At 34.8% G+C, this 10,883-nt stretch overlaps 2 protein-coding genes across 4 annotated transcripts; one reads left to right on the top strand and one right to left on the bottom strand.

Moving 5' to 3' along the window:
* The first annotated feature begins 1,790 nt into the window (after positions 1 to 1,790).
* LOC126715412 (thylakoid lumenal 16.5 kDa protein, chloroplastic) lies at positions 1,791 to 4,170 on the top strand. Of its 2 annotated transcripts, none has more exons than XR_007651858.1 (4): positions 1,791 to 2,226; positions 3,281 to 3,420; positions 3,654 to 3,800; positions 3,889 to 4,170. XR_007651858.1 is itself a non-coding variant. In XM_050416004.1 (4 exons), exons 1-4 carry the CDS (start codon positions 1,854 to 1,856, stop codon positions 3,996 to 3,998), a joined length of 696 nt encoding a protein of 231 aa, XP_050271961.1. In that variant the 5' UTR covers positions 1,793 to 1,853; the 3' UTR covers positions 3,999 to 4,170. The 2 variants fall into 2 exon arrangements, 1 of the variants encoding a protein (XP_050271961.1); XM_050416004.1 differs by having other exon boundaries at positions 1,793 to 2,226; positions 3,654 to 3,726.
* A 506-nt stretch (positions 4,171 to 4,676) lies between these two features.
* On the bottom strand, positions 4,677 to 9,905 carry LOC126715410 (methyl-CpG-binding domain-containing protein 11-like). 2 transcript variants are annotated; one of them, XM_050416002.1, is made up of 3 exons: positions 9,678 to 9,905; positions 9,478 to 9,567; positions 4,677 to 5,874 (listed from the first exon to the last, which is right to left on the bottom strand). In XM_050416002.1, the coding sequence occupies exons 2-3, from the start codon at positions 9,556 to 9,558 to the stop codon at positions 4,981 to 4,983; spliced, it is 975 nt and encodes a 324-aa protein (XP_050271959.1). In that variant the 5' UTR covers positions 9,559 to 9,567; positions 9,678 to 9,905; the 3' UTR covers positions 4,677 to 4,980. The 2 variants fall into 2 exon arrangements, with proteins under 2 accessions (XP_050271959.1, XP_050271960.1); XM_050416003.1 differs by having other exon boundaries at positions 9,478 to 9,564.
* Positions 9,906 to 10,883: the final 978 nt, after the last annotated feature.

The raw sequence follows: 10,883 nt of genomic DNA, 5'->3' as shown, positions 1-10,883 counted from the left end.
ACAATCTTTTAAGAGATGTTTCATTGTCTATTTCCCCTCTTCAGAAATAGACTCAAGACTTTTATATCAAGCAATAATCATGGTTATTTATTTCTTTGAATAATCCTGATGGGTTGCTTTCCAAAAAAAAAACCTGATGGGTCAAGTTGATTATGGGAATCTAAGCAAAGTTTAATTACAAAAAAGTATTATAAGGGAAAATGGAAAAAAAAGAAAGGAAAGTGCTGACATTATGAAAGAGATAGAATTAGAAGAAGAAGACAATGAAAACATAGGTGGAGGCTCTTTGTTTGTTGAAGTGCACATAGGTTAAGGAAAGCTGAGTTCTAAAGAAAATTATTGGCCTATAGAAAATTAATGAAGTCTAAAGGATTCTCTTTGGAGTAGTTGAACCTGACGTTCTCTTTAGAGTTGAACCTGACTTGGATTCTCTTTAGAGCTGTCTTGAAGAAACTAGTGTTCGATTATTATGCTTAAATTGAATTAAGAAAAGTAATATCTTTTGCTTTACCCACTGCTATGATCCACGTAAGGGAGTCTACTTTTACATCTCTCGTTTGTTGAATCCACACAAGTCACAGTAAGGCATGTCTTCTGGTAATCATTCAGGGTGACCTATTAACCTTTCAATTGGTTTGGTAAGGCTGGACCCTCTTGTGGCTTTTCAATGAGCGACTAATTTCAGTGTGCAATATGATTGATACAAGTATCACATAAGACTTTGCTTAGCTGAGTTAAGTTGACCTACAACAGTGAAAGGCAAAAATATTGAATATCCCAAACAAGTGCACTAACTTCTGCTGCATATATACTATAATTTGGTATTAGCTTAAGCCCATTGTATGATTCTCCTGGTTAGAATTATGTTAAACGATTAAATTCTTCATTTTCTAATAGTTTAAACTTTTGGATAATTTATCATGTACCTTCTATCATTTATTAAGGGAGAATTTGAGCCCACATGAGAGGGGAATGTTAGCATTATGTTAAATAATTAAATTTATCATTTTCTAACAACTTAAATTTTTGTGAAAATCAGTAATTTATCATTCCTATTTCAGTCGCACAACAAAGCTGCTATACTTGTTTTGTATTCTTCTAATGTTGCAATGCATCATAATTTAGCCTCCAAACTTCCATAGGTAGCCTCAAGTGATTTTGCATCAGGTTTCACCGACTTTGTGAATTAATTCTGGTTACCTTTTAGTGTTCCTAATAAGCCTTGCCAACTTTGGCCCAAAATCTCCAACAGGTTGGCAACAGTCCCTTGAAGCATTTCTTGTTTCATGCTTTCCTATACAATGTCAAGAATGATGGCAGCAATGAAAATGAAGTACTAAACTACTAATGAGATTTTGAATTATCAAATACCCAATAAGGGGTTAACTAATAAGTTTATGAACTCATAACTTGATCTTAACATGCAACAGATGGCATTAAAAAGCCAATTCAAAACATCACACAAGTTAAAACTTGTAAATTTTGAAATTTCATTTTGTTTGATTAAGAAGAGCATGTTAATAAACAAATTGTTAGTAGTTAGAATATTATCCAATAGAAAATGTCTTTTGGGGGGTTTTTAAAAATTTTATTAGTATTATTTTTTGTAATAGTAGCAAGGGGAATGGGCAACAGGGAAGAAGGGGTGTCTTTTATATAAAACTCAGTCAATGAGAAAATGAGAAAGGGAATAATATATTTGTTAGATGACTATTATATCCTCAAACAATCAAAAAAATGACTGGATTAGATAACAGAATCCAGCAACCTTATCCTCAAAACTTCCAACCTGCCAATGCTTCTGATTTTTCCCACAATAAACACCCAAAAATAAGGTTAAAGAAAAGCAAGAGATGGCAACAGTCTTTCTCACAACTGCAAACCCCTTCCTTCCTTCTCCTCTATCCCTTTCAGCATCTTCTTCCTCTTCTTTACTGACACCACCAACATTGTGTTGCCCTCACAAACACAATGCCAAGAGACAATTAGCTCTATGCAAGGCAGTCAGTGAGTCAACACCACTCTCACCAAATTTTACCAAAAGAAGCCTTTCAATCTCCTTCATCACCAGCTTTACCTTCTTTTTAGCTGGTAAAGGCTGTTCTGATGTTAGTGCAGCAATTCTAGAGGCTGATGAAGATGATGAGCTGATGGAGAAGGTCAAGAGGGACAGAAAGAAGAGGCTTGAGAAGCAAGGAGTCATCAGCTCATCCAACAAAGAGACAGGTTGGGAACTTTCACCATGGTCTTTCCAAGAAAGCCTATAAAGTGAACAATTTGAATAGATTCATATCTTGTTATATGATCATATCAAAGTTATAGTGATATGCTATCATGTTTATAGTTTTCTGTGCTATGTTTGAAAATGTGATTTTAATACACACTTACTAGAATGCATACAATTTTCACTTGAAATGATGCAAGGGTAAAACTTAGATGTTGTACCTTGGGTTCCACAATTAAATTCAACCGTGTAGTTTTACTAGTTGATTATATCGGTTCAAATTAGGGATTGCTGCTAGGGGTTTGATTCACATAGAATTTGGTTAAGAATTGTCGTTAATCATATCTATTGCTAACCCTCATGGACCACACAATATGTTTGAAAATATTTAATCAAAATTTTGGGATCAAGGCTTATGGAACATCTTCTCCACAAAGAGGAAAAGAAGTACTATGGTTCATAGACATACAAAATAAGTTGAAGCTGTGTGTGCTGCCTACAATTCAGATGCAATGCAATGAATCTTAAGAATTGGAGAGTGATTTTGTTCTTCTCCCTAATGATTACAATGTGGCACGGATTTGTGAATCTTAGGGTTTGTTTGGGATCCGCTTATTTTGCTGAAACTAAAAACTTTTTGCTGAAAATACTGTAAATAAAAGTAAAAGTTAACTGAAATAGTACAACAGAACTCATGAATAGTACCAAAAAGTGCAGTGGGACCCATGAATAGTAGCAAAAATAATCTGAATAGTAAAATAAGTTGACAAAAAATAATCTGAATAGTACAGTAGAACTCATGAATAGTACCAAAAAGTACAGTGAGACCCATGAATAGTAGCAAAAATAATCTGAATAGTAAAATAAGTTGACAAAAAATAAGCTATCCAAACACAACCTTAATTCTTGTTAGTTCACTTTACTGCCTGCATGAACCAAACCAACTCAGTTCATTCTTGTATATGCTTTTGTACAGTATTGTCAAATTAGCTGCAGTGAATCTTCCATGACATGTTCTAACTTCAAACCAAATCGAGATAAAATGATATTTTGCAGAGTACCTGCAGGATTTGGTATACAAGCTGAGCAAAATTGGGCTAGCTATTGACAATAACGATCTATCAACAGCTGGTTTAGTTCTTGGGGGAAGCACTGACACAGATTGGGTTAAGAATGCTAATAAAGCCTTCAACAAGGTCACCCTCAATTATAACATTTTTACTTGCAATAGTCTACAAACGAACACTACTATTTCAGTTTTTTAGACTCAAATGAGCATCACCTTTTCCATTACTTTCAAAATTACCAAGCTGTAACAAAATTAAGATTTTCAAAGTGATTTCGTGTGTGTGAAGAACAGGATGATCTCTTCTTCTAATGGCCTATATGCTACAAACTTCTTGACTATTTTTTTGTTACTTCTAAACAGCTTAGCTCTAGTCCTGAAGAGAAAACTCAAGTGGACACATTTAATTCCTCACTGGCTAAATTGGTCTCATCAGGTGGGTTACTCTATGACTGAAATGTGCCTTCCATTCCCACATACATGCCCCTTTGCAGTCATACACAAGTTTCAGTATGTCACCTTGAAGATTACACTATATAATTGAATATCTCAACAGAAGATTAGCACCTAGTGACTCACCTATGCTTTTGCTTTGCAGTTACTCGGAATGATGTTGAGTCCTCCAAACTTGCTTTTGTGTTGGCAGCCAGCTCATTTGAGAAGTGGACAACTTTAACTGGTCTTTTCGGCCAGCTTAAGGGGCTTTGAAGAAAGATAGTAGTAGTACCACCAATTCCATTTTATTCTTTTTCTATGAGATAGGAGTATTTAAGTCGCATCAATTATCCAACCTTTTGTTGATGTAATCCATCAACTTTCTATTAGCCTTTCATGAGTTGTATTTTGTTGCGCGGTTATGAGTAGCAACTTTTCTTTTTCATTTTTGCACTCAGCATTGCAAATTCTTTTTAACATCATTATTCTTCACATTTGAATTAAATGAATGTGAATTTTAATTTTTGCTCGTCACCCACAGCAAAAATCTTCAATCTTGAAGAACATATGAAGTTTCTACTAGATAAATTAAGGAAAGGGAGCAGAAGAAAGTTATTGTAGTTATAACTTCATCCAATAATGGATATAAAGCACTCCACTTCATAAAAAGATAAAGTGCAAACTTTTTTCTTTTACAACTTTTTCAAACAGTGCTATTTTCAGAAGTTTGAAAATAAATTACTTTTTCAAACAATCTCATTTTTAAAAAGTTGAAAATAAACCGTACCAAACAGAGAGGAATTGTTGTTGCAGCCCCCTATGTTTTCAATTCAATTCCTCTGCTTCTCAGCAAACAGAGCAATAATGCTCACAGTCACAGATACCTGCAACAGTTCTCATCCAAAAATCACCTGAAAAGACAGATCTCGGCCATCAGGTTAAACTAAAAGATAAGCAATGGTTCAGGGATCTACATTATTACAGATTCAGGGATCTACATTATTACAGGACTGCATACCAATATCACATTACAACTATCTTTACACCATAATGTTACAAAGGTCACAGCATGCTTCATGTCTCTCCAGTACAACAAAAGACCGTACATTATAAGTCTCATCTATAATTGAATAGATGGATGTTTCAACGAACAATCAGATAGCTAAGATTAACAACATTAACAATATTAAACTATGGTCATCTTCGCACTGAGCTAAGGGGAAGAGAAACAGCATCCGGTTAATCTACTTTATACTCAAGGCTTGACAGCCTCACTGCCATGGCCTCCATTTTCAGTCGCTTCTCCTTCAACCTTTTTGCTGTTTTCATGAACACCTGCACTGTACTCAGCATCGTTTTCTTTGACTGATTTCTCCTTGTCTTCTCCTTCAGATACAAGAGTGCTTCTGTTATCTCTCTCTTTCTCCTCTCCTTCCACTTCAATTTTTTTCTCACCAGCAATGGCTGTGTCAGCTTTGTCCTGATCCCCAGATCCATCTTCTTTCTCTGCCTCACACTCTGGCTGCTGGGCCTTCTCTTGAACTTTTTCACCCTCCAACTTCTCATTCTCATTTTGAGTTACTTTAGAACCCTCAGCTTCCTTCCCAACAAGTGTTTCTTTTGAACTTTCCAGCTCAGCTTCTGAGGTTTTCTTGCTTTCTTCAGCATCATTAGGTATGTTACCTTCTTGTCCAACTTTACCTTCTTCTGGAGGAATTGCTTCCGTTTTGGTATCTGTATCTTGTGCTTTATTGTCTTCTTGATTTTGCTTCACATCCACCTTTTCTGTCTTTGCATCTACATTATCTTTCTCAGATTTTTCAGCATCTTCCATGTGAACTTCTTTGGTCTCCTCAGTTCCTTCAGAGGCAGTTTCTTTCTCTTTGTCATCCTTCTTAGCTGATGATTTCCTACTCCGTTTCTTTGGGGTCTCACTTTCTGGTGGGGGAGTTGCCTTGGTCTTCTCACTAATCCTTGCTGATCTCCTAGGGGTCTCACCGGTGCCCCAATCAAATTCTGATGCTGTGGGACCACCAGGGTGTGCTTTCAGGTACTGTTCCAATTGTCTTTTGCTAACAATCTCCTCTCCCGTGGGGGATGTAAATATGATCTCATTTTTCTTTGGTGTTCCACTTTGTTTGGGCAAGAACTGCAGATGAACATAGACCAATGAATGTTATATTGACAGTTGACTTATGACCAAAATAATAACAACAACAATGCTGCATATATACATGCACTACTTAAAAAAAATTTAGGTCATGGAATTCCCAATAAAGGATTTAAAAAGATAGAAATTGCTAAAACAAATGCTGATAGTAGATCAAATTCAAAAAGATGCCCGATAGTGTGCACTTTGATTCATTAATTATTTTTTACCCCAACTTTAAGCCATTTTACATAAGGATATAGTCAAATTATATATTTATTCCCCCTTTTGTTCCTTCTCCCCAACAAAAAACATAAGGGGGGGGGGGGGGGGGGGGCAGGGATCTCACTTCCTCCTACCCTCCCCTCTCCATCCCTCCTACCAAACATAGAATAAATGGAACAAAGATAGAACAATGTATTACAGAAACAACAGGATTTAAAGTTAAAAGACTGAAAACTAAGAGATATCAATTAAAGAACAGCTAGAATGGGTGCTGCTAGACGATTTAATCCAAGAAATATACTTAAAGAGTGAGGTTACATCACTCACCTCCCCCCCCCCCCCCCCCCCCCCCCCCCCCCCCTTTTTTTCCTTTTACTTGGTACTCATAAGAAAGTATGTGATGTTGATGATAGTCATGCTTGATACCCCTGTAGTCAAATCTAGAGCCAATTCACCCACAGAATATTAATCTTGTTGTGATTCAACTACCCAATTAGTTTAAACGTCCGGAAGTCTAGATGTGTAATGTGTAATTTAATAATAGACAAATAATTTACTACTTGTGCAGTTAACTTCTTTTTTTAGGGACAGTATATCTGATCTTTTCTTTTCCAGGTATCACCGTATTAGGCACCCTTGAGGATTTGAACCCCCACCCATAGGCCATTGGCCAGTACATCTGACCCATTTTTATAGTGTGTTATAGAGGGACAATCATAAAGAGAATACTTCAACTTGTGAGTCATTAGGCCTAATATGCTAAAATTCATAATCTACCACCACTTAATATGGAACGTTAATATTGGTATTACAATCTGTATGAATTGTACATGGACAAGGCATCTCCTTTTTCCATGAAATCCGCCATTGAGTCAACAAGGAAAATACCTGATAAAGAGCGTAAGTGCCATCTTTTATGACAATTTACCTCCGCAGTAAATCTACTGCCAAAGATGGCATATGTCTAGATCCAAGAGTTCTATTACATTTTCGTAAGATATATAGCCATTATGTAGAACTTGGGCAATATAGTATTACCACCCAAAAGAAATATGTTAACTTATTATATCTATATGCAGAACTTAAACAATATACAAATACTCCACAAAAAATAAGCTCAGCGCCCACCCACACCCCCAAAACGAAAAAAATCTCAAACTTCTAATGCAAACCACCTTCAACAAGAAAACTTATTCCAGTAAAGGAAGGTTGGATATGTACACATAGTATCGTCAAAGGTGAAAGACCTCAAGGCATCAAGTCCTTGCATCACCTGAGCATGATGCACTAAAAAGGCACTATATCAAGTTATGTAAGGCTTCAATTTCTAAACATGGTTGGTACACATATTATGACCTCAAAAACTGATAACAGAATGAAATGACGAAAAGATTAGGTATTTTGGTACTTGTTTTTATTTAAAAAAAAAATAGGTGCTAAGAGAAGTTATTTACTTAGAGAGCTAAGCTCTATCAGACAAGGCATTGCTCTGTGGCACTAAGTCAACTTATTATGCAATCAACTGTATTAAATTCAACTAGTTATCAAAAAAGGTATATTTTATTCAACTAATTAACAAGCATCCCCAGTGTTATCCTGAGTTGACTTCAATTTCAAATAAAGTTTTACTTTAAAGGGATCGATGCCCCTTGAAACTTTGGGTAAGATCAACACTTAGGAGGAAAGTCAAAGAATCCGCTTGAGCTACAGCTAGCATAACTTTTGGTAACTTAAATACTGGAAGGGGGATCACACAATCCACTCTTCACTGTATTTATCAATTTATTTTATTTTATTTTATTTTTATATGGAAAAGTAAATACTCCATTTGATCCTTTCTTACTGATAAACATCAATCTTGGGGTTAAAACCATCTCAATATTTTATAAAATAGATACACTAATTGAGATTGAGGAAAAGAGGACAGAGGAATATATTTTCAAACCAGCAGAACTTAGGAAGAATCCACCTTTTACCTTACAGCTGGAGGTAGGTATGTATACACTAACTGAGATTGAGGAAAAGAGAAAGAGGAATATATTTTCAAACACAAACCAGCAGAACTTAGGAAGGATCCACCTTTTAGCTAACAGCTTGAGGTAGTTAGTGTGTGTGTGTGTGTGTGTCTGATGCACCGTTAGACATTGATGGAGGTAGGAAATGCTGTTTGATCTAAAGACAATAAGCATCAATATATGTATTAACTTGCTAGCAAAAATATTATTTATCCTTATTGGGAACCATCTTTTGGGTGATTGGGATTAAGAGCAACTTAAAAACCTTTGAATAAAATACTTATAAAAAAGAATGCACTTATAAATGAATCTATAGGAGCTTGAGCATGAGTTGTTCATTTTGGCCAATTGAGGGTCAGAGAGGAGTTATGGCTTCATGATATGCACCATTCCTCCAAGGATGGACATTTTAACAATTTAACATGTTCTTCTGCATCAACAGTACTGGAAGCTTCCCAAGTAGTCCCTATTTCCCCCCCAATTTATGATAATGTAAGGAGATCACAAAGACAATTTTCATCTAAATTTATAAAAGAGAAGCTAATTTTGTGATCTTCTTGCAAATTAGACTAATCTATAGTCAATGTAAGAAGATCATAAACATAAATTTATCATGTATTGACATAAAAAAGAAAAAAAGCAACAAAACTTAGCATGATTATCTAAATCTATCACTTCAAGAAGGAAAAATAGGCAATATAGTTTGCAAGAAGTTATCCCTCAAGGAAAAAAAAGAAAAAGAAAAGAGGCTTTGGATGCACCATTTCCAATCAATCAATCATAACTCACATCATAACCAGCAGCAGATTATAAAAATTCATAGATATTATCAAATGTAATTTAAAAAAAAAAAAAAAAAATCATATACGAGAAAAAGCAGATTTTCAAAATATGCCTCTAACCAGTTGTCAAATACTGCTCCCCCCTCCCCCAAAAAAAAAAAAAAAAATTACTAGAAAGGGGTATTTAAAAAAATACTGCTTAATTGTGGGACTTTTCTACAAACCCTTACAGAAAATGTAAGAAGAACTTGAAACCAAGAATTCCTACAAAATTCTGAACAATTAAGCAACCCAAAAGCTTTAACATAAACTCTGAACCATGATTATTCATAATTCACCACAAATTAATGAAACACCCACAAACCCTAACTAGCTTACCATCACCACAGCACCAAATGTTACCACAAAAGCCCACAAATTTGCCAAAATAAACCAAACCCACATCGAATTTCAACATAAAAACAAAAATTAAAGCACAAATCAACCAAAATTTCAAGAATTGAAAACCTGCAAAGAAATTCAACATAAAGCAAAGCAAAATAGACCCTCAAAAAAGAGACACACAGAGAAAGAGAAAAGACCTTCTTTTTCCAACCAGGAGGAGCAGGGAGCTCCACAGAAACAACTTCCTCTCTTCCTGCCTCCTCCACTGAGCTTGCCATTTTCAACTACTAAATTCACAAAAAATAAAAATTAAAAAAAATTTATTTATTTATTTATTTCCTTAAAGGCAACCCAACAAAGTACCAAAGTAGAGAGAGAGAGAGAGAGCAGGGCTTACTATATGTGTGTTGTGTGTGTCTGGTTTTTATTTGGTAGGAAATGTTTGTGTGTTTGAGGAATTCAAGGAAACAGAAGCAAATAAGCAGAGGAAAAAAACCAAAGGGGTTGAAAGACAGACACGTTATTGTGTGAAAATCAGAGATTTGTGTTCCTCACAACTACTAACAAGGCTAAGCCTGAGAGACTGTGAGACTGAGACGCTCTCTATCTCTCTCTCTCTAATTTTCACACTGTCTCGGGCACTTGCAAACGTGACTGTGCTTTGTGGCTCTGACACCTGTCCAGCTCCCACTTCAGCAACGGCTTGGATAATGTTTGTTACTTAATTATTTGGTACCCCTGCTTTTGACTTTTGATTTTTTTTTTTTCTAATTTAGCGTGAAGAAAAAAAAAAAGATAAAAAAGATAAAGAATGATTGTAAAATTATTTGATGTAATATATGGGGGAGAGGAATAATTTGTCTTCTTCTTTTGGGGATGACTTTCATCATTTCTTTAATTTGTGTTAACAAAATTAATACTATTTAAAAAAAAATTTTGTTTAACAAATTAAAAGTGCTATTTTTAATTACATAATCCTAAACAATCATGTACTAGATTTACGTCAATTTCAGTCCTAATAAATTAGGAGAGAGAGAGAGAGAGAGAGTTGGCATATGGATTGTTCAAAGGCATATACGTTGCTCCAGTACTAAAGGCAATCAATGGGAACTCCTGAATTTTCCTAAAATAATCGACCAATGTTAGCTTTGATAGAATCCACAAGCCTTTTTTTTTTTAATTATTTTTATTTTAAGGAGGTGGGGGAAATTAAGGAGGCATTAAAAGTTTAAAACTAAGAAACGTTTGGTGCAATAACAGTGCAAAATAGAATATATATACCTTCAAATTATCTAAAACCACAATAATACTCTGAAAATTAAATTGGAGGAATATAAAACAAGACTAAAGCCCACCAATTGCGATCTATCTAGAGATTCTAGACTAGCATCTTATTACCGCATTACTTCCGATATCCGAACTTTTGGGAATGCAATATTTAGTGATTTTAGATGTTTGAGAATGTAACTATTTTTATGTTTAGTTTGATTTAGAATCTAATAAAAATTTTAAAAATATGAGATGCTTTATATTTGGTTTATTTTTGAAAATCTTATAAGAATTATTTATTTCCCAAATTACCATTGATTTGTAAATACAAAAT

Source organism: Quercus robur, chromosome 2 (assembly GCF_932294415.1).
Source record: "Quercus robur chromosome 2, dhQueRobu3.1, whole genome shotgun sequence".
NCBI lineage: Eukaryota > Viridiplantae > Streptophyta > Magnoliopsida > Fagales > Fagaceae > Quercus > Quercus robur.
Note: the sequence above shows the minus strand (reverse complement) of the source record. Positions and strands in the feature narration are given on the sequence as shown.